This window comes from Hakea prostrata, chromosome 5 (assembly GCF_041222555.1).
Source record: "Hakea prostrata isolate BN-2017 chromosome 5, UWA_Hpros_2, whole genome shotgun sequence".
Taxonomy (NCBI): Eukaryota; Viridiplantae; Streptophyta; class Magnoliopsida; order Proteales; family Proteaceae; genus Hakea; species Hakea prostrata.
Window position 1 is genome coordinate 12544799 of NC_142604.1, and position 27296 is coordinate 12572094.

The 27296-nt window shown below is 36.4% G+C and overlaps 5 protein-coding genes and 1 non-coding gene across 8 annotated transcripts; 2 read left to right on the forward strand and 4 right to left on the reverse strand.

Moving 5' to 3' along the window:
* Positions 1 to 581: 581 nt before the first annotated feature.
* LOC149015207 (uncharacterized) lies at positions 582 to 2414 on the reverse strand. Its single transcript, XM_089156925.1, has 4 exons — positions 2295 to 2414; positions 2132 to 2211; positions 1894 to 2021; positions 582 to 1794 (listed from the first exon to the last, which is right to left on the reverse strand). The coding sequence occupies exons 1-4, from the start codon at positions 2344 to 2346 to the stop codon at positions 1662 to 1664; spliced, it is 393 nt and encodes a 130-aa protein (XP_089013051.1). The 5' UTR covers positions 2347 to 2414; the 3' UTR covers positions 582 to 1661.
* Positions 2415 to 8081: 5667 nt separating this feature from the next.
* Positions 8082 to 9839, forward strand: LOC149015208 (syntaxin-112-like). Of its 2 annotated transcripts, XM_089156078.1 has the most exons (3): positions 8082 to 8241; positions 8359 to 8408; positions 8512 to 9839. In XM_089156078.1, the coding sequence occupies exon 3, from the start codon at positions 8541 to 8543 to the stop codon at positions 9435 to 9437; it is 897 nt and encodes a 298-aa protein (XP_089012204.1). In that variant the 5' UTR covers positions 8082 to 8241; positions 8359 to 8408; positions 8512 to 8540; the 3' UTR covers positions 9438 to 9839. The 2 variants fall into 2 exon arrangements, with proteins under 2 accessions (XP_089012204.1, XP_089012206.1); XM_089156080.1 differs by having other exon boundaries at positions 8359 to 9839.
* A 1076-nt stretch (positions 9840 to 10915) lies between these two features.
* On the reverse strand, positions 10916 to 15351 carry LOC149015209 (putative glucose-6-phosphate 1-epimerase). 2 transcript variants are annotated; one of them, XM_089156957.1, is made up of 10 exons: positions 15231 to 15351; positions 14808 to 14921; positions 14546 to 14659; positions 13791 to 13842; positions 13110 to 13247; positions 12906 to 13004; positions 12336 to 12433; positions 11718 to 11825; positions 11522 to 11603; positions 10916 to 11175 (listed from the first exon to the last, which is right to left on the reverse strand). In XM_089156957.1, the coding sequence occupies exons 1-10, from the start codon at positions 15275 to 15277 to the stop codon at positions 11110 to 11112; spliced, it is 918 nt and encodes a 305-aa protein (XP_089013083.1). In that variant the 5' UTR covers positions 15278 to 15351; the 3' UTR covers positions 10916 to 11109. The 2 variants fall into 2 exon arrangements, with proteins under 2 accessions (XP_089013083.1, XP_089013084.1); XM_089156958.1 differs by having other exon boundaries at positions 14834 to 14921; positions 15231 to 15338.
* A 3829-nt stretch (positions 15352 to 19180) lies between these two features.
* Positions 19181 to 21716, reverse strand: LOC149015210 (laccase-11-like). Its single transcript, XM_089155195.1, has 6 exons — positions 21573 to 21716; positions 21316 to 21467; positions 20987 to 21231; positions 20771 to 20899; positions 19738 to 20661; positions 19181 to 19633 (listed from the first exon to the last, which is right to left on the reverse strand). The coding sequence occupies exons 1-6, from the start codon at positions 21678 to 21680 to the stop codon at positions 19503 to 19505; spliced, it is 1689 nt and encodes a 562-aa protein (XP_089011321.1). The 5' UTR covers positions 21681 to 21716; the 3' UTR covers positions 19181 to 19502.
* A 787-nt stretch (positions 21717 to 22503) lies between these two features.
* LOC149015211 (putative pectinesterase 11) lies at positions 22504 to 26802 on the reverse strand. The gene is made up of 5 exons (XM_089154969.1): positions 26391 to 26802; positions 26151 to 26310; positions 23365 to 23553; positions 23033 to 23268; positions 22504 to 22933 (listed from the first exon to the last, which is right to left on the reverse strand). The coding sequence occupies exons 1-5, from the start codon at positions 26648 to 26650 to the stop codon at positions 22726 to 22728; spliced, it is 1053 nt and encodes a 350-aa protein (XP_089011095.1). The 5' UTR covers positions 26651 to 26802; the 3' UTR covers positions 22504 to 22725.
* On the forward strand, positions 25138 to 25211 carry TRNAT-AGU (transfer RNA threonine (anticodon AGU)). Its single transcript has one exon. It is a non-coding gene; the product is annotated as a tRNA-Thr (tRNA).
* Positions 26803 to 27296: the final 494 nt, after the last annotated feature.

Below are 27296 nucleotides of genomic sequence, written 5' to 3' on the forward strand. Positions count from 1 at the left end.
ACATTTAAGGAGATCTTGGATCGGAACTTTTACATGTTTTACATAGGTGAGAAATTGGTGGTTGAACGACTGTGTAAATTGCTTGATTGAACGCTCCTAGAAATCTTATTATTAAATTTGGTAGGATTAGATCTAGATCGTTCATTATAAATGTAGTCATTCATCAGCTACATTTATGCCAATATGTATGGAAAGGTGGTGACTAACCGACCGTATAAATTACTTAACTGAACGCTCCTAAAAATCCTACCATTAAACTTGGTAGGATTAAATATGGATCGTTCATCATAAACAATTGAGATTTAATTCAATAAATTCAATTGTAGGATTTATTTGTATAAGTGTTCAGCTACCTCAAGCCAAAGAATCCGACACACCATCGACATAGCTTTACAAGCAAGAGAGTCTGCTACAGCATTACACTCTCTATTAACATAATGGAAGGAAATATATATCAAATTGCAAGAAGAGGGCTTGGATGTCTTGAATGATATTTCTTATTTCCAATGGTGGACTTCTAGTTACAAAAAAGAGGCTCCATTAGAGTTGTCAACATGTTAACCAAAATTGGAGTTATAGTGGCCATGCAGTTTGCCTTGGGGTCTAGGTAACTTACATACATTTTCATTCTCTTATTTTTGACATTTTACAATGATGGTAGAGTAGAAAATACAAAATCTTCCATTTGGGTACATCCATTTATCTTTATGTGCAATTGAATGAATTGATCGTGTGCTAGAAACTAGGGGCAAAACCAGGATTTAACATTAAGCTAGCTGGGAGGTAGGGTGGAAAGGAGACTACCAAATCACATGTAAAGAAAGCCAAACGCTGATATTTTCACATATGAAAAAAAATCAAACGAGTCTCATTAGAGAAATTTCAACAGATCAAGGGTGCAAAGACAGTCACGCCAAGTGCTAGTTTCCACGCCTGAAAAGAGAGCAAATTTTAGGAAAATAAAAAAAGGTTGCCATGACCACCCTTGACACCAGTGGAAACTCCACCCTGGGGTACACCTCCATCTCTAGAAACAAGATTCTAAAAAACATCAAAAAACTTATTTCATTCATTTCCAAAATGTTATTTTCTTCTCTATTTTCTTATGACAAAACAGATAGACTTCTAAAAACATCAATTGAGTTTCAAAATGTTCTTTGCTTCTCTCTTTTCTTATGAGAAAATGAAAGACTCAAAATTAAACCCCCTATCCATGAAAATTCCATAGTAGGGGCTCAAAAGAAAAGATAAGAGCCACCATATGCAATTCTATATCTTCTTCTGCCCCTACTCTTGGAAACCGTTTTAGAACAAAGTTTACCATACTATTTACAACTCAAAAATATCTTTTATAGTACAAAAACAGAGGAAAGCAATACTTTAGGTGAATTGTGTGTTTTAGAACAAAATCCTTAGAAGAAAAAAAAAAAAGGAAGAAGAGAAAGTGTTTACTGTTGTTCACTAGTTACTTAAATATTCCGATTCTCAGATTTTATTATAAACCAAAACCTTAATATATACAGTAAGCAACATTTCAATACAAGGTCATTGAAATGGCACTCTCAGCTTTAATTGGGAAAATCAATAAACCATATTCATATTTTATAATTTTCACATATATATATGAGGCTTTGAGGCATGCTAGTGACTCTTTCAGGTAGTTATTCCTGGGCGATGAGTCCTGGTGCAGAAGAACTGAACTTGGTAATATGGTGCTGTGATGCATATTTGTTAGGAGCTTCTGTTCTTATCACAGGAGGTTCATTAAGAAAAGCCCAGTTGCTCATAGTCCACCTGTAGATTCAAAATAAAAAGAACAAAATTTTGAAAATCCTCCTTAGCAGGTTGATACAAACTATGGAGAAGCTTTGAAACAAGCTTATATTTACTAACCAGGCATTGTTTTTGATCATCTTCTCTGCATCAGTTTGAGAGTCCAGATTTGTGAGATTACTCTCCTTTATATTGGCTGAAGGAAAGAAGTTTGATTTCGAAATCCTTTCTCCTGATTTTTTTTCTACCTGTCATAAACAATATAACATTCAAACTTGTAAGATCGATCACAAACCAGTCATATCCAGTAAGCCAAGAGCTTCAATTCAGATCAATGGATGGATATATAGTACTATACCTGCTGATCAGTGGTCTTCTTTGACCTCCGAAAAGCTTCAATTTCTTCTTTGGTGAATGATCTGTTCCTCAGAAGGTTAGCTGATCAAAAAACAAAATCGTAAGAACCCATTACTGGAACAATCTGAAAATGATGAAGTGAGAATAGGGTATTGTTAGCTTACCAGATTTAGGATCTTGGACTGGTGAGTCCCATCCTGCCATTAACGAACCCATCAGAGAGAGAGAGAGAAAGAAAACTTTGAGAATGAATTCAAGCTTTGAATCAGAAACTGCACTTGGCTTTTCACTGTTTCTGAGTTTATCTGTGGGAAGCAAGCTTTAAATATAAGAAGAATCACTAGTGGTGGGTCTCACTTCCTTCTCATTCTTATCTCAACAATAAACCCAGAACAGGATAAACTTAATAATAGAAATAAATCCGCGTTCTTAGGGAAAAGCAGTTTAATGATTCGGACAGAATTTAACAACCAAAACCCCCCAAAAGAAAAATTAAAATTATAAATGGGTTTGTAATTTTATCATTAATACAATTTAAGTTTCATGTATGAAGGCTCAGTTGTCTCACTTAACTGTTCATATCTTCTATACTATTTCATTAATTTCTCCGAAACGAAGGTACATGGTAGGAGGGTTTGGATTCCATGCATGGCGGCGTTGATTCATACCACATTTCTTACCAGTGAGATCAAATAGTTAGACTTTTTTCTTAGGAAAAGTGATTATTCATGTATTAATTATAGTGTGATTGAACAATTTGTTAGTTCTTGATTAGTTACTATGAAAGCCTAATGACTGCATGGAATTTGGAGGATTGAAACTACACTGGAAGTGAAGCGCAGTAGATCATAACTCCTTTTCCTCATTAGATAAGAAGACGTGACTCATCTTTATCTTTTACAGAGATCATAAATTCGAAGAGCGCGTGAACACGAAGAATCCAACTTTTTTTATTTATTTATTTTTCTTCTGGTAAGAAGAAGAATAGAATCCTGTATTTTAATGCCCACTTGCCGCACACAGAAATCTCCTGTTTATTATATATTTATATGCGATCTCCCACTTGCAGCACACAGAAATTTTGGCCTATCTAGTTTGGATTCTGGTTTCCTAGATTTGTGTAATCGTGATGTTTTGCGTGGGTCCGCATTAATATATAAATATATTTAAAAAAAAAATCTTATCTTGACATCAACTTATTTTTAAGTAGAAAACAATTTTTTTAGATTCCTCAACATTCTAAAATCTTCAACCCTAAAAAAAAAGTAAATAAATAATGCAGACATTCCTAGAATCCCTTGCTATTGATATTTTTTTTTTGGTAAGGTTCATCTATTTGAGAGGGAGAACATATGCAATGATATTTATGTTACAGAGTTTGAATTCTCTATCCATAGAGATGGAAAATTTTAGTTTACATGTTTCGAATATGTTCAATCTAAAAACAAAATTGCAAATTTTAAGAAAAAAGAAAAAAAATTGGGTTTCTTATTTTTTTATATTTTTAAAAATAAGAGTATTTTTAAATAAAAAATATGTCAAGCATGGATGGAGGACTCAGACTCTCACACTAGTGGGTGATCAATTTGTTAACGACAACTCCATCTTTCTTGGGATTGAGTCTCTGAAAACCTTTCAATTGATGAGGAGTTGATCAGTTTTGACAATGATGATTACGAAAAACTTCTCCACTTGAAGTAGCCTTAGAATTTTTATGAACAATTATCGTGCGGATGGAGATTTTATTGTGGAATTCAAGATTTCAAAGAAAAGACGAGAAAGATATGTTGTTAGGATTAAAATTGAGGAACAATGACACAACAGAAGAAGAGAAACATAAAACACAAACAATTTTCACATGGGAAACCCTCAAGGGGAAGAAAACCCACAGCCGCTAAATAATCCTCTAATTTTTGCACACTACAAAAAACTAACTACAAGGGAGGAGAATTACATATTTATAAAAAAAAAAAAACTCTAAATTGAGATATAATCAACATTGTTCATATCTCAAGGTAATCTAGGCTATCGGATGAAGGATTTTCATGTAAATCAGGTATATAAAAATAATTTTCGGTGCAAAGAGATCGTCAACCTCATAAACTTGGCCTTCGCTTCTCGCTCCATTCCCCATGGGGGACTGCCGCCCTCTACCACCTCCCATAGTCACACAAAATCGGATCTACATACATAACATATGTGAAGCTAGGTTGAGAAAGCTCTAGAATTTTCAAGATTTTTTTGCCCAAAATTTTCAAGAATTTACTTGGCTATTTCTTTTAAAAAGAAATATGTGAGGATAGGTTGAGAAAGCTCTAGATTTTTCAAGAATTAGTAATGTAGATGGAAATTTACTTGGCTATTTCAAAGTCTTCAAAGAAAAGAAAGGAAAAAACTAAGACGTAAGGTTGTGCTTTATGTGTAATGTAATTCTATTTTTCTCCTTTTTCTTGGCTTTGTTGTCCAGCAATTGAAGAACCTTCTTTTGTGGCTCTGGTATTATTCTCTTCTTTGCTCCTCGTATTCTCTTGCCTTCTCCTTGTTTATATGTTAATTCATCCCAAAAAATAAATGCAAGTAGTACTTGAATAGTTGATGCATCGCATCTCGTATATTATTAATCATATATATATATATATATATATATATATATATATCATAACATCTATTGTGAAAGGACTTCCCAAGGATTCATCACTTTGTAATATTGCTATATTGAAACAAAGACAAGTGATGCTTCTATACTATGTTGATGTAGCCAACTGATTATCTTTTTGTTTGTAGCATCGAATGCAAAGCAACCTAAGAAAGCAGCTAGATTTAGTATTTGACAATTAATTTAATGCAGAATATGATGGATGCTCATGAATAATCCAAACGTCTATCACACACCATCAAGATAGATAAGAGAAGATAAAATTTTTGAGTAAAGGATCAGACTTATTGATTATAAAAGAAAAAACATGCACTCCTAAATAGGAACCATTGACACAAAGAAATAATTAAAATACAAGCAAAATATATGCTTTTATCATGAATATGATGAAATCAGAAGCTGTTAATCGAGTGAACAACAACTGGACTTCTGATGGTATGAATGTTGTCTGACCACTCCAGTAAAGCAAATGCCGTAAAAGATGCCGGGAATTTGGTCCCAAAAAGAGACCATAAATGATTTAACTTGATTCAATTATAAGATTAAATCTAATCAAGATCACATAGGTTGATAAAAAAGCACCATAAAATAATAATAACACAAAATGATGAAACATACTTTGTTTAGGATTTATTGGAGACAAAATGCAACGAAATCTTTTCTTTAGTCTCCCACGAAAAACGAACTTGAAGTTGATTTTATGACCAACTTAATATTAGATCTTCTCCTCTAAACTTTTCCATATTCACTGGTTCAATGGAATAATCTCTCTAAACTAATATTTCATGTGTAGAGAATAATGTAATATATTAGGATTTAAAAGAGGGACATAACATCTTTTATATAAGCAAATTCATTAGATCGTTCATCAAGATCTAACTATTTCTATTAACCCATTATAGTCAGTCCATAGAAGAGTTTTAGTAACCATATATTATCCATATCAGACCAAAGAAGAATGTAACATAATCAATAAATTCCATCTTATGTGAAATATTTTATTAATATTTTAACTTCTATAAACAAATAATAATCATAGAATGGGACAAAGTGATAGATGCCTTGTACGTGGAGTTTGCTGAGCCAAAATTATTAACTGTTCTTGTAAAGTTACGAACAAAAGGTCCATCTGTTGAAGAAAAAGCTGTCAATGATGAATGATTGAGATCCAGCTCCGTTCCATTAGTTCCTCCTGCTTGACAAGTAGTGTTGTTATCTCTTGATAGAAGTCTTACCCTCTTGGTATCCCAGCCTATATTGCAGAGGAATTTGATATAATCATCTTCTAAGATTTTTATATAGTAGACTAGGATTTATAGCTTTCAATGGATCGATATTCCCAGCACTATATGCAAACTCAGCATCTGGCTTTTTGGTGGCATTCGTCTACAAAGCTATAAAGATTTGATGAGAAAGAAAAGTTGGATTAAACTGAATTGGAAACAGCCTATTTCACCTAGGCAGAGATGTTTAGATACATTATTTAACAAACAAAAACTAATAACTACTCGAAGCAAATTTATATGGATAGGATGAAGGTATCACCAATGGTCATGAGTGCAGATTTGATGGCAGAAGGAGATCATTCTGGGTGGAAAATTTTAGCATAAGCAGCAGCACCAGAGAGCATGAGGACAAGCCATGGAGGCTCCAGATATTACAAAGTACTTCACACTCCTTTTATCACCTTCAACTCTCGATGGTGAAGCAATAAGTGAATATGCAACCAAGATCAGAGAGAGACCTTGTGATGAGAAAGATAAACTAAATGAACGGAACGCAAATACACAATGAAGCAACTATGAAAGGAGAGAGAGAGAGATTGAACTTGAGAATAGATGGTGTATGCCATTTGGTCTACCAGAAAAGAATGAAGCAAAATTGGAGCAAATGAATCATATACTGCCTCACTCTTCAAAACGTTTGCAGTAAGGTTGCTATAAATTAAAATGTATAGAACCTTAATTAATTGAGATTATCTAATTGGAAATTGTTTGGGTGCTGCGCAATTAATGTGGATTGTGAAAACCTTCAAGATAAATTATAAAATGATTAACTTTCTCGAGAACTTCTTCTAGTATGATTAAGTGTTTAGATGTAAGAAAAGATTCTCCATCAGGAAGTGCAGCCATCAACAACATGATAGATCCATGACTATGATTTTACTCATCAACTGGATAATCTCTATGCTAACCAAGATAAGATGGGATCAACTAATCCAACCAAATACTTAATGATATAACTAATCTCATCAGGTAAAATATTAGCGATAATGGCGAAATAATACAGTATGATTGACAATTCTCCAATGATAATGTTTCTATCAATACTTATACATATAGTTGACACATTCAGATATTACTTGCACTAAGTCCCTCAACTCAATGCCGAATAGGTGACCCAAAAAACTTGACCATGACATCTAGCAAGAGTTGACCTTAATCATGGATAATGAGGTAGGCTTGTTTATTAGGTGAAATTTACTCAAATTCAAGTATAAATTAATTATCATTGACCCTAAATTCTTAATTATAATACATTTATAATTGTTCATAACTATTACTATGAGTGGGGTTAAGGCACTTGATTAGATTAAGTCCAAGTCAAAGAAATGAGACCAGCAGAGCTTACTTTGGCAAATTAAATAAACCTCTCCCTTCTTAAGAACACTTCAACATTCTAACTATTAATGCCCTTCAAAGTTAGGTGACCCATAATGTCTCATATTCATCTCGATATTCAGCGCCGACTGCGATCGTGCGCCAATGAAGATTGTCATGACCAATAAAAATTGCCATATCGGTAGACCTCCCCCGTTTTGCATAGGAATACGAGAAACAATTAAAATAAACCAAAACCACCTTTAGAATCAGGCGACGCATAATCTTCTTCGTTTCAGCTCCGAATTGAGAGCTGATCACAGCCTCGACTAGTAGGGATATGAGTGTTTTGATGAGTCTGGCCCACACTGTAGGTGTGATGATCAAAGTTATTCTACCTTTTCTCCTTCAATGTAGGTTTATGATGAATTCCCAAGGACAAGCCCCCCGGTTCGGTTCACTTGTAGCCGGTTTGACCTCTGGCTCGTCCCAAAATTAACATCTTGGACAAAATTGGTATAACAGATATTTCTACTTTCACGGTGTGATGCGAATCATGCGACGTTGACCCAGCACTCAAAACGGCTTGATCTTTTTAAAATTTCAAATTCGAAATAGGAGAGAGAGGGAAAGTAGAAATAGAACGAGCAATCGCGTTTCTTCATATCTTCTTTTTAAATCTCCCCGAGAAACACTTCCATCTCGCCAAGCCTCTTCAGTTACTCTTCTTCTTCTTCTTCTTCTTCTTCTTCTTCTTCTTCTTCGATCATCTATCGCAAGCATTCTGTCTCAGTGAAACGTTCCATCTTCACCGTCTTTATTACACAGAACTGGAAAAACCTCAGTTTCTTCAAGGTCTCAACCTAGTCATTTTTGTTTCTGTTATTTCACAATTTGCTTTAAACTAGTGTTTCTTTAAATTTGATACGACAATTTCCTTACTCTTCTTTATTTGATTCTGAATTCAATCAGATCTCTTGAAGAAGAAATAAGAGTTCGAATAGACAAAACAATCCGATTCTGTAAGTTTGAAAATGCTTTTCCTGGTGTCTTAGTGTCATTTCTTGGTACATTCTGATCTCGTAAATCTTTTTGTTCTTCTTGCTCTGGCTTGTTTCTTTGCAGGTGTTCTTGCTTTATAGCTACAAACAAAGATGAACGATCTTATGACAAAATCGTTTCTGAGTTATGTGGAGTTGAAGAAACAGGCGGTGAAAGATCTTGAAGCAGGGCCTGATATTGAGATGGGACAGCTCGGCCCAACGGATGAAGAGAATCTGGTCCATTTCTTCGAAGAAGTTGGTATAATCAAGTCTGAGATGGAAGGGATCACTAATCTCCTCCTTGATCTTCAAGGTCTGAATGAAGAGACAAAAACCACTCACAGCACTAAAGTTCTTCGAGGTCTCAGAGACAGGATGGACTCAGACATGGTCAATGTCCTTCGCAAGGCAAAAATCATCAAATCACGATTGGTAGTTCTCGACCAATCTAACAAAACCAACCGCAAGATATCAGCAGCATATGGAGAAGGAAGCTCAGTAGATCGAACAAGGATCTCAGTGACAAACGGATTGAGAACTAAACTGAAGGACATGATGAACAATTTCGTGTCCTTGAGAGAAAAGATCGAATCAGATTACAGAGAAGGCCTAAAGAGGAGGTACTTCAATGCTACTGGTGAGGTTCCTAGCGAGGAGGTGATTGAGAAGATGATGAAAGGGGGTGAGCAAATCCAAGTGTTTCAAGATAAGACAGACTTGAATTTGGAGAATCAAGAGAGGGAGGAAACCGTGAGGCAGATAAAGAGAAGCTTGACAGAACTCCATCAGGTCTTTCTTGATATGGCTGTTTTGGTTGAAACACAGGGCCAACAGATAGACGATATAGAACAGAATGTGGCCCGTGCAGGTGATTTCATCAGTGGTGGAACGAACCAACTCATATACTCTAACAAGATGAAGAAGAAGAGGAAGCTATGGTTATATTGGGCTTGCGCTATGCTGCTAATCATTTTTTTGGTATGTCTCATTGTGTCTCTTAGTTCCTGAGGAGAGACAGTTCTAATGGTGTTCTTTTTCTTTCTTTTGGTTTTCTCTGGAATCCATCTGCTTCAATTTTAGAGAAGCTGATGCCTTGAAGTGCGGAGTTATTTTTTTGTCTGTAAATACATTTTCTAACTCTGTGCTCTCCAGGGTTTTCCTTCTTACCTAGTGTGTTTTAGCTTTAACAGCCAATTTAAGATTATGTTCTTACTTGCAGTCTTATGCTTGTTGTCAGTCAATAAAGATTTGTTTCTTCAATTCATGATCCCTAAATGCTCATCATATTAAAACTAGGTTAACTGGATATGTAAAGATTTCAGACACCTGAGATTAAAGGAGTGACCCAATTAGACATTGTCTCTTAGAACTCTGTGACTGATGTGTAAGCAAGTTTGGTAACATGTTTAATCAAATGCTTGCAAAGGATGCCTCCTATTAGATGCCCACATCTCTACTTGAGTTAAGGCTAACCTGAACGCATCAATGCTCACCAGCATTGTTTCAACTTGATCTTGAGGCTTGGGTTAAGGTTGCTGCATTCATGCACAATCGACAATAAAGAAGTGCAGATTGACCCTGTTCTTGGTTGTAGTCTAGTGGACAGCGCAGTGGGTGTGGAAGGCAGCTTTTGAGGGTTTCTAAAAAGTTGAACAAGAGAATTCTTGCATGGATCACCATGATTTCTCGATTGCCAAGCAAGGTTTGAGGAAGCAAGATTCTGAGTTATGACTCTGGAATTGCTCTAAACCTTAAGAACTAGATGGTTTTTTTTTTTTTTTTTTGAAGAAAATTATATTGGAGAGGATACCCTAAGATCACTTCCACCAATGTGTTGACTGCTAGCACTTGCAGACTTGCAGTTTAGCAGGCATGGTGGATGAGGGGATACTGTTCCTGAAAGCATGGGAAGTTTACAAATGAGTCCCTATAGAAGGAGCATTATGATGCATTGCTGATCTTCTTGGGAGAAGACTGCTGGAGGAAGGTGAAGCAAGTTGACAGTTACAATGCCCATGCAACCTAATGCTGCCATTGTTACTACTTGAATCCTACTGTATCTATAGAAAGGTTATGTTTAGGCATGCCAGTTGGCAGGATACTGCTTGAAGGGAACCAGCTCCAAAAGTGAAGAAGCTGGTGAAGGAAAGAGGCCATGAAACTCACCAGGCATGGTGTCCATGAATTTTCATGGGGGATGGATCTGGGTCTCTCAGCCAGAAATTAGAAGAGATTTATCTCACCAGGCAGAATGACAGAGACTCAACAGGAAGGATATTCCATTGAAACTAGAGATCTTACTCCTGATATGGAACAGAATGAAACTTCAATCCATCAGCAAAGAAGTTAGCCATTGCATATGGTCTCATTAGTACTGAGCCTCGAACATTGGTGTGAAAGATGACCACACAGCAGCAAAGTTCGTCCTAAAGTTAACTCATCAAATCGTCTTGCTGGGTAGGAGATGCTCTTGTAAGGATTACTGATGAAGAGAATAAAAGAGTGATACATTCATCGATTTTGTAGCCCATTACCATCTTATTCGATTAAACAAAACCAACAAATTCGTATAACTGAATAAAGATACATGAATGCATGTCCAACAAGTAAAAACGTTATTCTGAAACTGGATTCAAATCTCCATCGCAAGCTACAATATCAGTTCCCGACCAGCTTTGCTTCAGCTAATACTGATATGCTGCTCTGCTACCCATGACTGCCCAGGTTCAAGTTGAACTTTTCCAATCTGTAGTGAGATGCAAACCCAAATTAACTTCCAGAAGAATCCAGTAGAGTGTATATTGAATAACAAAAAGTCCTGTGCCTGAAGTACACAAGGCCGTTTCTTGATGATATAGAACCATCAACCACCATGGTTTAGTAGGCATGCCACCTAATGCAGGGGCTTTTGCTGAAATTTCCCAGAAGTCAAAGGTAGAATAACCCAAAACTTGAACAAGAAGTAATGGTACAACATAATGAACAATAACTCTGTGCCAATCACAATTATCCTTTAAATTATTCCCATCATGGAGAGGAAAGGATAAATAATTAATCAGCAAGGAAAAAGAAATTGTAAGTAGATTCAATACCTTAGCATTTTCAACACAAACAAAATCCTTGTAGCAGTGTTCCATCCGCAAATGAGGATTCCACAGAACACAATCTGTCCAACTGCTTATACAAGAAAGGTGTATAACAAGAACAAATGATAAGACATTTTCCCCTTTCCCTTTATACAAATTCTACTGATTAAAATAAGCAAATGACAGAGTTCAATATACATACTTGGAATTTTTTATGGTTATTTTGTCACCTAATCCATTGTCCAGTTGTACCTCATTGGGAGCATTCAGGTAAATGCAATCGACAAATCCCGGATAAGTGACTACATCCCTGAATTGTGGAAAACTAATCAGAAGCTACAGGAAGAAGAAAAAAAAGCAAAGGAGAAAACTCTTCTACATTCAATGTAAGATGTTAAATTATTAATGCAGTAATAAAATTCTTAATATTTAAGCAGTATTAACTATTAAGTGCTTCTACATAATTATTCATCCAGGAAAGAGTAACTAGGCTTATGAGTTTTGCAGTGGATATCTATCATTGTTAATTCCCTCTGCAAGATGTCCCAGATTTAAGGGCCGATTTGCACCCACAAGGACGAACAAACAAACACATAATATAGAGGATTTAATGTAATTCGGCACAAATGGTTACATCCCAATAGAGTTTTTCTGGCTTCGAAAAAAATCCCTGCTTCTCTCACTCTTGGGTTGCTATTCATGCTGGACCGTGTTAAATTCTTCATGGTATGATTCTTTCTTAGTTTCTCCCAACACTGAAACATTTTTACCAAACATATTTTTTGGAGCTAACAGAGTTCAGTTAAATGAGAAGACAGACCTGTCCTCCATGCCCTCCACAGGATTATTAGGATCTGGATCCTTGTTCAGTGTTTTGCAACCCTTCAGACCTTTAACTGATGCCCCTGTTACAGAACCCTGCACACAAATACTGATAGGCTTGAATCTGATCACTATTGAAAATTCTAAATGATGCTTCAGTTACTTGTGTAGAAATGTAATCAGGTACAGAACCTACATCATGAAAGAAAACAGCCCCAGCACAATGATTCATTCTAACCTAAAACCCTTATACCTCTTATGGATCTTAATTAATAGAGATGCTCTGAAATTTTGCTTAGAGCCAGACCTAGGATAAGTAGAGTCTCTTGTCACAGTATCCGAAACACAAATGAAGCCCAACTCTCAAAATCCAACCGACATCCAATTAATATTTCTGAAAATTTAGGTTTCAGTAAAACTGAACCTGAATTCAGATTTGGAATGTCCAATGCAATCTAGACTTAGATCTGCATGGAACTGCAAAATGAACCGATTTCATTCCCTAACAGAAATCACAAATTTAACATCCTTTTCCATCTATCATCTGGAAAGAATTTAGGATTCTTACACGGTAGTATGTGTGCAATGCAGTAGTAAATGAAAAGGGCTTAGTGTCTGTATTTTTTATGATCAGTTCCGTTGAGAGGCCCTTTGTATTCAATGTGACCTACAAAAAGTTGAAAATGGCAAAAAGCAGTGAGTTTGGCTTGGGACTAAACCATGTAATAAGCCAAAGAAATGGAAATATACTTAAAGTCATTTAAAAACTGACAGTGTACAAAGCGTGAAAGCTGAAATCCCACATAGAACGGCTGTAAGGACCATCCCTGAGCTCCAGAGTTATGACAGGATTTCCCTCCACATTGTCAAAATCAACAATAGACCAACTCATGTTCCTTGCAAATCCATGCTGTTCAGGAAGGAAAAACACATCTTCATGGATTAGAAGTCAATTGAGATGAACAAAATAGAAAGTGGGCAGAAATACCAGTTTTTCAGATATTTCCAACAACCCTGTTTATTTTTAGAACACTAATGTCAGGTATTAATTAATATTACTGAAAGAAAATGTTTACCAATGGCTTATGCAGCAGAGGGAAGGACAACCTTTCCTAGAGTTGCCTGACTTTGTCATATGAATATCATGAAAGGTAGAAATTATCTATATCACAAACACTGACTAGGTATCTTCTGAAAGTGGAGACTTCAATGATTTACATTTCTTCTTAAGCTATCATCATTATCTGGAGATATTTATTAATGCCCTATGCAAGAGTTTAGATGCCAATACTACTAAGGAGTGACCTTGTGGAATCTTGATGGGAACAGAGCTACTCATACCTAGAGACCTAAAGAAAATTGAACTCCAATTATAGGAAAAATATGAGAGAAATGACGATTATTGATTAATAGAAAAAGAAAGGGTAGGAAAAAAAACCAAACTGAACTGTACCTGCTGCAGTGGGCCAGGTCCAAACTGTGGGAAACAATGTGGGATGCCTCCACTAATTTCAATAAAACTATAGTTAGTATCATGGGCAAGAAACAAGAGGCCAAAGGAAATGGTAGTAACAACTTGAAACTTCAGCATTCAAATTCAATCTGATATGAAATTCAATCTGATATGACATGGATATATTATGAGGAAAAATAATTCAAAAAAAAAAAAAACCCAGAAAGGCAACACCAGTATTCATTTTATTTATTCTTATCAAGTTGTTTACATTCACTAAGTTGGAGCGGTTGGCAATTTGAAAGCTGAGATCTGGTTGCAAAACCCATTAACATGAAAAATGCTAACCTACCCAGTAGTCAAAACCCCAATATCATGCACACACATCCAATCATCCATTAGTGGCAAGAGAGGATGACTTTTTTATTATATGAGAAGGGAAAAATTCCATCTTGGACTAGAACTCAGATAAATCAAAATTCAAAATCTGATTTCTGTATTTGCTCTTCTTCTTTATTTATTTATTTTTTTACTGCATCTGCAGAACACTTATGTTCTTCATTTTTAGAAGAAGAAATCCTTTAATCGCTTTTGAACTGAATGCAATCATTGGAAAGTTGCTACTGATCAGAGAATAATCAATAAGTCACAAAATCTTGTTACTAGTTATGGAAATGTCAGGTTGCCTATTCCACATAAATCAAACTAGAACTTGGAAACTAATAATCTGCAGTGATCAGCTGATGCGCAAATACCTGATAGGTTTTTGATCACTGAACGTATAATCAGGTCGAACAAAAAGAAGATCCTTGCCACCTGCAACTTTCCATGAAGTGACACAGCCACCAAATAGAGATATCTCAGCCTCACTGCAAAGAAGAGATTCAGTCATTTGCGATTCCAATTAGTTTGGGGATTGTCAAAAGTGTACTGGGAAAATAAGCATATGGGTTTTCCTCCATGAAGGCAGTTGAGAGAGAAACTAAAAAGGAATTGAAGAATCTAACACGCAAGTACCTGCCATTAGCAGATTTTAGCACAACCTTTGGTAATTTCCCCTCTCCTTCTGTAAGTTGAACTCCCAAAGAAGCAGCTTCATCGTGTGAACATGAAAGAGTTGAGCCAGTAGATCTGTGGACAAATCGAGAAAAAGACAACGACATAAAATTACTGTCTGATATAAAGAGAAGAAAAAAAATGTCCAACTTCATAAAATTTTCAGCAAATAGTGAATGGAAACAGATCATCAATATAATAGAACCTGCAACTTTTTTAAGCGTTGTCTGTGGGTTAATAATCAATAAAATAAGCAGATCCTAACACCACAATTCACCCATTCGAGACTAATTATCAAAAAAACCAGAAGCAAAATGTTGGGAATTTCAGATACGAATCGAAACCCCATATCCAGAAAATCGAATTGCAGATAGTAAAACTCACCGATTTCGTCGTGTAAGATTTATGGAAGAGACAGAATTCGTTGCCATCTTCAAAATGCTGGTAACCCCTCTATACAGTGAGTTGTAAACAGATTAAACTTCAGGTTTATAGGCCACTAACAGGACATTTCTCTTCAAAGTGAAAAAACACACACACAAAAAAATAAAGATAAATAAATAAATAAAATTTGGGTGAAAGAAATAGTGAAAAATACAACAAACCAATAAAATTTCACCAAAACCTTTTTTTTTTTTTCCCTTTTTGAAAAATTTCTATCAAATATATGCTATATAGTTGACATTCTTATAAATAAATATTCAATTTTAAATTTTATGACAAGGTGACAAACTAACTAACCAATAATAACCAAAAAAATTAATTAAGAAAATGTACACAGATCAATTAGAAAAATCAAAATCAATAAATTCTTCTCTTAGACTAAAATTTTGGGAAAATGTTTCCTTTCAAGGTGCCCACTTAAGTGGGCCTATAGGCTATAAATTTTGATTGCCCTTTTTTTTTTTTTTTTTTTTTTTGTAACTAATAACTTCATTTTTTGAAAAGTAAAGAGAAATAAAAAGATAACAGCATGGAAACACAATTTTTGAATATAAACATTTGAAATCAAGGAGAGGAATTTGACCAAACTGTCATACATATATTAGACAAAGTCATCAAAGCTAAGGCATTGGTCCATCCCAATAACACATTAAAAATAAAGTTGTAATTACAATAGCAATTAATAAGCTCATAGGAACCAACGGGGGTCCAGTCGAACCTGTGGATGCAAATCAGGGTCGAACCACCGGTTTGGCAAACCAAAAAAAAACTCATAGGATACATGATACACATCCACCATCACAATCGCTCAAATAACTGAAAACATCTCAAGTCCCCACACTTCAACTTGTAGGCTTGGCATGAGTGTCTTGGCAATAGACAAATTTGATGAGCCGACAATTTCCTCAATGCAACAAAAATTGGAGTTGGTGGTAGATTATATCCGACCATATGCTTGGACAACCAACAAAACCCCTATCAATAGTGCTCCTAAATAGGGACCTCAAGTGCAAGAAAAAGTTGGATTAAATGTGATTCAAATTCCATAAAAGATTGCTTCAAACCAAAGACCATTAGATTTAACTAGATCTAAAGAGTAGGCACAACTATCTGAAAATATAAGAGCAGATAGACCAAGGCGAAAAGCATTGAGCTTGCGCATAGACTCATCGGCACACATTGGCTTTGCAAGAACCTCTTTGCATTTTCTAGCATCTCCATCTCTGATAGCTTGACTCTATGAGACTCCATCATAAAGGATAAACGTTTTCCAAGTGAAGCTGCTGAAGCCTTCAAACGTCTTCTTACACATTGGCTTTGCAAGAACCATGGTGGAGATTAAGGACAAATGAACCTTCTTTCAGTAGTTGTTGATCTTGAACTCAATGGTCACAGAAGCAATAGTCATGAAGGGAACAAGAAGACTAAGATGAGAATGCCAACAACAATAGAACACAAAGAGGGAAAACATGCCACTACGGTGGAGATTGACATGCCACTATAGCGGAGAAGAATCATGCCACAAGGGCAAAGAAACTACATCTTGAAAAGTAACTAGTCGATTTGGAGACGAAAATGGAGATAAGGTTTTCCCCTCTCACTACCATTGTCCTTGAGGATTCCTACGGCTCCTTCTCTCGATCCGGCACTAGGTTTTCCCCTGTTGCTAGGTGCTAGGGTGATTTGTTGGCTGTTTTACTCATTTGACTGTGGGCAAAATTTCATGGCACCCACCTTAGTGTTTTTGTATAATTCCAAGTTACCCATTGTTGGTGGCCAAAGGTTTGACCTTTACCTTTATTGTTCAAATAACTAATATACCCCTTTTACGTGTAAAAAGACTAAAATACCCTAAAATAAGTTTCCCTCCCATTTTGTTGTGGCTTCATGAAAAAGCTTCTTCAAATCGAATCCACCACTGCATCCTCCTCCTCCAACTTTGGCTACCACAAGGTGACAACCTTCAACGAACACCATCCACTACCACATCAACCTCCTCCTCCAACTTTGGTGACCATAAAGCCCTTGCAAGTAACACAACTCCGCCTTGCCAATATAACTCATGTGAACCTCAATCCCAATGCCATTTTCTCTTCAACCTAACCTCTACAACTCAGTGCGCAACCTAACCCTCGGCCTGATGAAGTTCATCATCTAGAACAATTCATGGTTCAATTCTTATCAACAATATTGGAACCATCACCACATTATTCTAATGGTAGTAGAGGAAAACACTATTCCTAATCTCATGTTCTCTATTACAAGAAATTGCATTAGTAAGGCAAGAAATCTCAAAGCCTGCAAATTGAAGTTAGGGAAAATGGCAAAAATTAGAGAACATGGCAAAAAAAAAGCCTAAATTTGCAGAGCTTTCAGGGGTGGCATAAGAAATCTCAAAATCAAAGTGTTTCTTTCTAGCAAGGGAATCATACATCTTGGTAGCAATCCTTAAAACCTTCTTATAGAGATCCAAAGCTTCTTTCACTAGCTTTAGAGTGTCTTTAATGGTGGACTTCATATTTTCTAACAACGAGAGTTTGCCAAATAACAAATATTGGTTTGCTAATGCTCTGTAATTCTCAGTAGAACCAAACAAAAGGACTCTGGAGTGATTTAGTGAGGGGTTAACCAAAGCATTCCAACATTCCATGGAAAAATGGATTTATACAAAAACCCTTGAAAGGATTTGAAGTTATATGGTAAGTTAAGATTTTGATGAGCAACCCAACCTACCTTGGCATCATCTGACAATGGGAGAGCAGTTAAAGGAGAATACCAAAATAAACCCCAAGTCCCAATGTATTCTTGGGATTTATGATCTTCAGAACCATGGATAAGAACTGAACTTCATCAACTAGAACTAGCATATCACTCCTATTCAAGGATTCAGAAAAATAGAGTACCATCAACAAGAATCTGATTAAGTTGCAGGTTTTAGTTTGGTTTTAGGAACTTACAAAGGGTCATATTTCTGAATGGTTACCTCTTTGATCTCCTTCAGCAGCTCATGCTCTCTTGGGCAAGCATTTGTCTCTAGGATGTATTGCAATTAAAGAACAAAATGGAGAAATTAGAAACCTAGGGGTAGTAAACTCGCTTTTGGTTTTGGGTTTCACTGTGGAAGTGGTAATGGAGACAAAAGCATAGCTGATTGGAGAAATGGTTATTAACGTTTTCTTGAACATTTTACGTTAAATGAATCTTAGAAATTGAGAACCTTTGAGGAAGTGGTGAGTATTTCTAGCAAGGGAAGGTGGGGGCAATGGTCGCCCAACATGGGAAGGGGTAGTGGTCATTAGCGGTGGTGGGCTTTCCGGCGAGGTATATGAAGAAAATGGAGTAAAGGGATTGAGTCACTTAAGTGAGTGAGAGGGCATTTTAGTCATTTAACACATATATGGGGTATATTAGTCATTTGAACAACAATGGTAATGGTAAAAGCTTTGACCACTAACAATGGATAACTTGGCATTATGCAAAAACACCAAGATAGGAGCCATGGAATTTTGCCCACTTGAGTGGCCAATCAAAAATCATACTTAAGTGGGTGCCCTAAACAATTAACTCAAGTATACATTGTGGTGCAATGGAGATCTATTTCTGTGAGTTATATATTCAATCAATGAAAGATAAGTTCTCTAGAAAGTTAATTTATTTATTTTTAATTAAAGTTAGAATTTTGTTTGAGAGAGAATTCTTCCACACTCAAAGACTTATCCTTTACAATTAAATTATTATATAGGAGTTCAAATTCGAAATAAATTTTAGTATTCATCATTTTGGATGCCCGTAAAGATTTGAAATATGATAAAGAAAGAATATGATTGGAAGAGAAAATAATAGAAAGATGTCACATATCTCACTATACGACCTTGCAAATCAGGAAATGAAAATTGCTTATTGGATAGACATTTTGTTGGGAAACACAAAACAAATATAATCCACATTATATTTGGAGGGTACAGAAGAAAACTATAGCTCAATAATCCATAATTACATGTTGGAGCTTATTTGTAAGGGTCTCTTTGATGACCACAAAACAATTCAGAAAAGAAGCAAAATGATGAAAATGAGAAGCCATTCAACTTTATTTGACCTGAAAATTCCACAGGTGATAAGAGACAACAAAGTTACAAGGAAAAGATTTATCCAATAAGAAGTGCTTTTGCACAAATGAATTGCACTCAAGAATTATTTGCAGCTGCATGGAGACTAGCAAAGGGGGAGATCTTTTGGTGGTGGTAATATGGATTGATCTGGGCCTGGTCCATCCTCTACCACAAAAGCAGTCTTCAACCCCCAACCCGTGTGGAGCTCCAAATGGCAATGCATGAACCATACACCTAAAAATCATGTATCAGTATCATCATGTCTCATTGCCATTACTTAAAAGTCATAACAAGGGGTATCAGAGCCAGGACATGAGGATTTTGCATAAATAACATACCTGGATTGTTAGCCTTGAATCTGATTGCAGTCCACCCACCTGTGGGAACTCCAACTGTGTTTCTCTCAGGAGGATCCACCAAGTTATATTTAGCCGGATCTTTCTTAGGGTCGAAGTTTCCAATTCCAGTTCCAACCACAAAGAAATTGTAGCCATGAAGATGGAATGGATGGGACTCAACAGTGAGAAGATTAGTGTCTTGAAGAACCAACTCCACAGTAGAGTTGTAGGCAATCTTGCTGAGTCTAGTTCCTAAAGAGGTCCCAAGGTTTGCTGTAAGTGGTGCACCAGTGTAATTAAATGGAGTGGGAGGACGGTCAGGGAAATCTGTCCTAAATACTCCTGTGATATTGAAATAATGAGATTGAAGAAGCCCAATTTTAGGCATCACAAAAGTGATGTTGTTTAAGGAAGCGATGAGTTGTGTTCCATTCTGGCAAGTAGGACATGGGTTCATTCCCAAGCCAATGGTATAGAAAAGATGCCTGTCTACCTTGAGTGGAACATTTGCAGGGAAGCTAGGAGAGTTTAAACTCTTAAGCTTGCTGGTGTAGTTCATAGAAAAGGCAGTATCATTTGGTAAAGGCAAGTGAGGTAAGCTTGGAATTACAGTATTTGGGATGCCTTTGTATTGTAAGATTGCAGTGACTGTTTTGTTGTCTATGGTAAGTGGAGCATCCATGAAAGGCCTAGCAGCCATGAAGTATCTGCTTGGTATTTGGTTAGCTTGAACAAGGACATTTGTGGTCTGCCCAGGTCCTAGAAGTATAGTTTGGGTGGTGAAGGGCTTGGTGTAAACTGCATCAATCTCCACAACGGTCATATTATGTCCAGCAATCGCAAAGAAAAGGTCGTCGTTCAGTGCAGCATTGATGATTCTCAACAGATAGGTCTTTCCCTGCTCTACCTCCATTGCATATGTATCTAAAGCACATTAAAGTGTATCAATAATCAAGATGAAAATTGAAAGGCAAAGCACAATCACAAGCTACTTGGGTAGAGGATCTAAACTCCAGGTTGAAAGCTTTCTTACGTTTCTCAAAACATGGAAAAAGAGGTCCTGGTTTTCCATTGATGGTATGAGCATCTGATGCTCTAGGTGGCAAACCCAACTTGTTGCCCTTCTTCAATTCTTCTTCAACATCTGTGTTCCACCATTCTCCTGCATGAAACGCAAGAATTACTGTAAGAAAGAATATCCTGTGTATAAGCTATGATCTCTACATTAGCTGCTAGGTTTTCAACTAACCCAAGATTATATTAGACTCCATATGAGGTTGTGGGAATGGAAATGGGGTTCCTTGTTGAGGCATAATCACAATGGCACCATAAACTGTGGCCCTCAGCCAGAAAATATGTGCATGCCACCATAAGGTTCCCCTTTGGCCTGTAACATTGAAATCATAAGTGTAGCTATGCCCAGTCTTAATTGGACACTGTGTTATATAAGCAGGTCCATCTGCCCAACCATTGCGAAATTGCTTCAATCCATGCCTACAAGAGCCAAGGAATGTTAGTGTAATTGCTATTGAGGAGATAAAAAAGAACGGAACTGATTGATCTGCAACATCACATTACCAATGGATGGACATGTTATATTTAGCATGGTTGGTAACATTGATAAGAACTCTATCTCCTTCTCTAACATAAATTGTAGGTCCTGGGAACATTCCATTTACAGTTACAATAGGCTTTTTATGGCACAATCTGCTCACATTTTTCACTTGAACCTGTAAAAGATGATGAAGAAGAAGATTAATGGTGGAAAGACCACGTGAAACGTGAAAGCCATTCAAAAGCTTGACAGAGAAGTAAATTTGAAAACATGCACTCACATCAAACTGGTATTTCTTCAATGCAGCTTCTGCAGATAAGGAAAGGAGACCGAAAAATATTGAAAAAAGGAAGATAAATGATGAGTAGGAAGTGCCTTGTGTCGCCATTGGAGGTCAAAAACGTTAAGAGACCCAAGTAAGCTGTGAAAAATGTGGATGAGAGATATGGTTTGATGGTGTAACATATTTATATGGTCATACAGGGAGGTTAGGCTTGCCTATCAGTTTGTTAGAAGAAGGGAGATGGTGTGGTTGATTAGGTGTGGGATGTGAAGGGCTTAGCCCAATGCCTAAGCTTGCAAGCAAATATTGATGGAGACTTGTTTGGGGTAATTGACTTAAGAGGCCAGGGAATGAGAATCTAAAGGCAAGTCAAGGAGAAGGGTTTAGAAGCACCAGAAGCTGCAACTTTAAAATATTAGAGGGTTTCAGAAAGAGAGCAACATGAGGCCAACCTAATCGCACTGAGCTTTGCCGTTAAGGAAAAGGAATAGCTTTTTAGGATTTCCACCATTGTTACCGTGAACTCTTTCTTCATATACATATTGCTTGCACTTCCATTTCAAACACAGAGCCCATAAGGGTAAGATTGTAGAACATTCATGTTTCATATTTCATGGCTCTTTTCTTGGTTGCAGGGTTTTCAACCCAGTTCAATATATTCTCTTATATGTCGTACCATTGGTCATCTTGCTCTTTATCCCTCTTATCTTATTAGTTTTTCCTTGTTTTATAGGTAGAACCCTAACTTATCCACAAAGGAACAAAAAGTTTACAGGGGTTTGTATATCAAAGTATAATACATAGATATGGACAAGGCAACAGTACTAAAGACGGTCCCCTAGCTAGTAAAGACTACATATTCTTATTTCTTAAGCTCAAATTATAAATCCAAGAAGTGGGGCTATAGGAAAAATTGCATATGCAGGAATAAGTTCAATTCCAGGGATTCTAATAGAGAAGTACAGCCATATATAAGCCATATATAGATCTCCTTCTCAAGAGAAAAATCAATAAATTAATGTGTTCAATAATTACATAAATAAATCAATAAATCATTGAAAATAATATTAGCAAGTGTCACAGTCATCTACATGAACTGAAGCTTTGAATTTGATGGAAATCAAATAAGTAGTGGATGTAATCCCAATCACTACTTATTCCCACCGGCATTGTTGGAGATGATCCAAGAAGGCCGGCGGAAATGTGTCGGTGATGGCCGTAGCCAAGCTCGCCCACCAATTATGTCTTTTGTCATGAAGGGCTTGGCCTCCGCTTCTGAGAGACTCTTCGACCATTTCACCCTTCCTGAAGAAGCTCCTCCTGGTCCGTAACTCTTGTACTCTCCATAATATGCAGTGCTGTAAATAGTCACACAGTCATAACAAAACAGATTAAGTGCATGAGAGAGACTTTAAGAATGAGAAATCATATAAAGGTGATGGATGATTTAGGGGTACCTATGGGTGGATGGACGACCCCAATCATCCCAACCTTGAGGAAGTACTGCACTAGACATGAAAGTCATGGCAAACACAACCCTAGAGTAAGATCCCCATGGCCTTCCTAAAACACAAGTGCCAACTCCAGTTATCTTGCAACTCAGGAATGTGTAGCCAGTTTTCTCTGAGGGTGATTCTCTTCTCTGTGCTGTGATTGCACCAGTTCCTTCAGATGTTGAATGCAGATGGCATTTCTGTGTACAAGCATCAAAACCCACATAAATCTTTGATGTCCAACTTTATGATTCTTGTTTTACAGGCTGAGGGCCGGGTGAGAAAGATTTACTTACTTCAAAGAGAGAAGCTGCATTTCCACAGATGAAATCAGTAGCACCTTCAATGTAACAGTTGTTGTAATAGTGCCTTCCTGTGTCATCAAGGAGGGTATCCTGATAAGAGGTAATCCTGCAGGTGTAAAATGCTGCTCTATCTGCTGAAACCCTCAGTGCAACCCCCTTGTCACCAGCACCATAAGTGTTCTGTAACCATAAATCAATCACAACCTATTTGAATCAGTTGTTTATTGAAAATATATAGATCATGGAACGTTTTGATCAATTTGCATATTCCATGGCTGTACCTATTTGGTACACTCCCCTGTACTCCCCCTGGTAGTACAGGTTTCAAATAAAGATGCATTGTACCTGGTGCTAGTTGATCAACAAGGTAGCGACCAACGAGCCCAGATCCTCTCCACTCAGCCTGTACATCAGATCACCCTCTCATATCCACATAAGGTAGAGGGACCTACACTCACAGGGTTTGCCTATATCAAGCCTTTGTAAGTGTGGGAGGATGGTCTGATGGACAATTTGGGTAGAGAAGATCTCCATTGGCCTTCAAGGTTAGGTTTTTAAATCCATGATCGATGGTCCTCGAATCTTGTTAGTGTCCAGGTGAGTATTCAATTTCTCTGTTATCATCATCTATCTTCATAACACAGATTAAGAGAAATCAGTTAAAGGCAGGATTTTTTGAATGAATTTTGATGGAAAAAAAAATCCAATTTAAAACTACTCTATTTATTTATTTATTTATTTTTCTTTCTAGGAATGAACTTAGACAAAAGATCACTTAAAAAACCAATTTAAAGTACTCTATGAACCTATCACATGGTTTTTGAATGGACTAATCGAAAAATTATTTCAAAATAGAACACCACTTATGATGTGCTCTCAACTTTTAATATAACACTACTTTGTCCTCAACTAAGCCACCACTACCAAAACTTTGTTTTTTCAATGGTTTCTTTATTTTCATATTTGAAAAAAATTTAGACACAAACAAAGGCACTTTTTATATATAGGGGATGAAGATAATACATATGCCATCAATAAGAGTCAAACATACCACCTTTTATTAAGAGATATTTGTCTCACCAATCGAGCAACCCCGTTTTGGCATTTAGGCAAACAAATCATGCATAATAAACATATTTTGTCTAAAATGAATATAGTAAGCATGTTTTTATTTCTCCTAAGGCTTTGAAATATAAATTATTATACAACACCAACACCAACAGAAACATTTCCTCCCCCAAAACTTGGCCCAATAAATCAATACAAAAAAATAAATTCCATAAAAATATGCCTAAGTCATAAATGATTTTCTTTTGGTAGAAAAATAATTAATTTATGCAGAGATACCAAAGTTATAGAGCAAATATCTCTAAGCTAAGGAATGGAGGGTGGCCAAAGTACAATTGTATTAGCACTCAATAGGGCCTTCTGGGCTAGACCATCCACTACAGTATTGCGGAGTCAAGAAATACAATATATTTAATATGCATACCCAAGTTTCATACTTGACTATAACTCAATGATGCTCTTCCTTTTACTTTTGGTAGGAAATATATCTATTGAACTAAAGACCGTGCAATAGCTGAGGTTCTTGGGAAACTCAAATCCAAGAGCCAAGGAATGGAAAGAGGTCAAACCATCATGCACGAAAGTGATAGGGCCTTCCTTGCAAGAGCATCCACAATGATGCTCTTTAAACCTTATCTTAAAAATTTAGCTTGGTTCTTTCTTTCATTAAATTTTGACAAAGTCTATTCATATGAAGCTTTCATAGCTCAGTTGGTTAGAGCACCCGTTTAGTAAGCGGGAGGTCTTGAGTTCAACTCTCAATGAAAGCAATTAAAAATTATTTCTTTTCCTGAAAAAAAAACCTTTTTTTTCCCTGCTACAACAGTGGCCTTTGAAGCCACAAACCCTAATTCTATGATAGAGTAAATCCAAAATAGAACACCACTTATGATGTAGTCTTCACTTTATATTATAACACTTACTTAGGCCTCCATCAAACCACCACCAAAACTTTGTTTCTTAATAGTTCTTTTTAAATTTGAAGAAATTTTTTATACAAATTGATTGTGTATAAAAAGCTTTTTTTTTTTTTCTGGGATGAATATAATAAGCATGTTTGTAATTTTTCTAAGGCTTAGAAACAGAAATTATTATACAAACAACATCAGCAGAAACATTTCCTCCCCAGAAATTTGGCCCAGTAAATTCAATATAAAGAATTATTTCTTAAATAAAAATAAAAAAATAAAACCCTCAAATCAGAAATGTTGTCATGCAAACACAATTTATACATTTACTTATAACTTAATGTTGCTGTTTGAAACCTATCTTTGGAATTTTTGGAGTTACCTTTATATCAAATTTAGACAAACTTTATTTAGGCCTTCATAGCTCAGTTAGTTATATGTGGCTTTCATAGCTTAAAAGTGACTTTTGAAAATGCTTCAAGTGGCATGCCCCAAACCCTAATTGTATAGTACTAATACAATCTAGAGTAAATTCAAGTCATTTCTCTAACAAATCATATTCATATTTGAAATCAAAACCAAAAAAATTAATCTTGGCCCAAGAAAAAAGAGCCTCTACATTAATATATACATATATAACACTTCTTTACAAGAATGGCCTTTAGAATGCTTCAAGTAGCATGCCACAAACCCTAATTCCAGAATACTAATTCAGGGTTCTAACAAAACATATTCATGCCTGAAACCAAAACCGACTCGAATTGAGAAAGAAAAAAAAAATTCTTTATTTTCGAACCATACCTGTATTGTGAGATATCGAGCCACAAAGTCAGTAGCCATCACTGAAAGTGTTGGGCATTCAAATATATTGCCATGATCATTTCCTGTAATTATGGTTGTGCTCGCCTTTGTTCCACTCAATGTTATGAAAGGCTTATCTGCTGGAATCACTACTTTCTCTCTGCAAAAATAACAAAAATTCTATATACAAACCAGCAACAAATCATCTCTGTCAAGAACAAGAGAGAGAGAGAGGGGTACCTGTAGGTCCCTGGTTTAATCCATATGAAGACATTGTCAACATTATTAGATGGAACAGCATCAACAGCATCTTGTATCTTCTTAAAATCACCATTTCCAGATTGGTCAACCTTGACAAGAAGGGCAGTAGTCCAATCTTTGGAAGCTGCTGCATCAGTAGTAGCTATGAGAGAAGAAGAAGAAGCCATGGCAACAAGGAGAAGAATGCAAGCACGAAGTTGAATCTCCATTGTTGCACCACCCACGTGTATTTGTATCATAATTTGTCTCGATCGTAGTGCAGAAAATTAGAAAATCTTCTATATTAAATTTGGGTTAGATTGCAGATTATACCCTTGCAGCACATGAACACATGAGAGGGAAGCAGGAAGCACAGAGAACGAGAAGGGAAGACCTTATTATATGGCAACCCCATACAAGGTCAACCCAAAATTTGTAGAAGATGATTACAATTTACAAGGTTGGTGGCTTCTTATCTACTATAAGCAACACTGGAATAGTTTTCTGGATTTGAATGTTTATAATAAGCAGAGACGTTTAAGTTTGGGAAGGAAGACCTTTAGATCGAAGTCCTTGCTTGTTTCAGTAGTTAATGATGAAGAACAGTTGGATTGGATGAACAGAGTCTAGCTTAGTTGGGAAATATCATGGATTTCTAAGTCGCGTAAGCGTATAATGTGGCATGAGTTTTGGTTTCTTGGAAGCCGTAATGATACTTTCTATCGCCATCAACCCATTGCACGCAAGGTCGTCATGTCCATTCATGTCTATTGATTGGCAATTATGGGAAGAAAGCGGCGAAATGTAGTTGCTTCATTGCAACTCTGAAGCTCATGACAAGGACAGTGATAAGGTTATTCTCACACAGGTCATCTGCATTTAGGTTTTTGTGCGACCAGCTCTTCT

Bases quoted from the DNA above. Each gene is read 5' to 3' on its own strand.
- LOC149015210 (XM_089155195.1), bottom strand. From the start codon at position 21,680: ATGGCGACACAAGGCACTTCCTACTCATCATTTATCTTCCTTTTTTCA. The intron at 21,468-21,572 runs GTGAGTGCATGT...CATCTTTTACAG, and splicing joins TGAAGAAATACCAGTTTGAT to GTTCAAGTGAAAAATGTGAG. The intron at 19,634-19,737 runs GTATGTTATTTA...CATGATTTTTAG, and splicing joins ATTCAAGGCTAACAATCCAG to GTGTATGGTTCATGCATTGC.
- LOC149015207 (XM_089156925.1), bottom strand. From the start codon at position 2,346: ATGGGTTCGTTAATGGCAGGATGGGACTCACCAGTCCAAGATCCTAAA. The intron at 2,022-2,131 runs GTATAGTACTAT...TGTTTATGACAG, and splicing joins AGAAGACCACTGATCAGCAG to GTAGAAAAAAAATCAGGAGA. The intron at 1,795-1,893 runs GTTAGTAAATAT...TTGAATCTACAG, and splicing joins ATGATCAAAAACAATGCCTG to GTGGACTATGAGCAACTGGG.
- LOC149015209 (XM_089156957.1), bottom strand. From the start codon at position 15,277: ATGGCAACGAATTCTGTCTCTTCCATAAATCTTACACGACGAAATCG. The intron at 13,248-13,790 runs GTACAGTTCAGT...CTTCCTGAACAG, and splicing joins GACCTGGCCCACTGCAGCAG to CATGGATTTGCAAGGAACAT. The intron at 11,826-12,335 runs GTCTGTCTTCTC...TCCACAATTCAG, and splicing joins GTGGAGGGCATGGAGGACAG to GGATGTAGTCACTTATCCGG.
- LOC149015208 (XM_089156080.1), top strand. From the start codon at position 8,541: ATGAACGATCTTATGACAAAATCGTTTCTGAGTTATGTGGAGTTGAAG.
- LOC149015211 (XM_089154969.1), bottom strand. From the start codon at position 26,650: ATGATACAAATACACGTGGGTGGTGCAACAATGGAGATTCAACTTCGT. The intron at 26,311-26,390 runs GTACCCCTCTCT...TTATTTTTGCAG, and splicing joins ATTAAACCAGGGACCTACAG to AGAGAAAGTAGTGATTCCAG. The intron at 23,269-23,364 runs GTAAGTAAATCT...GCTTGTACACAG, and splicing joins ATGCAGCTTCTCTCTTTGAA to AAATGCCATCTGCATTCAAC.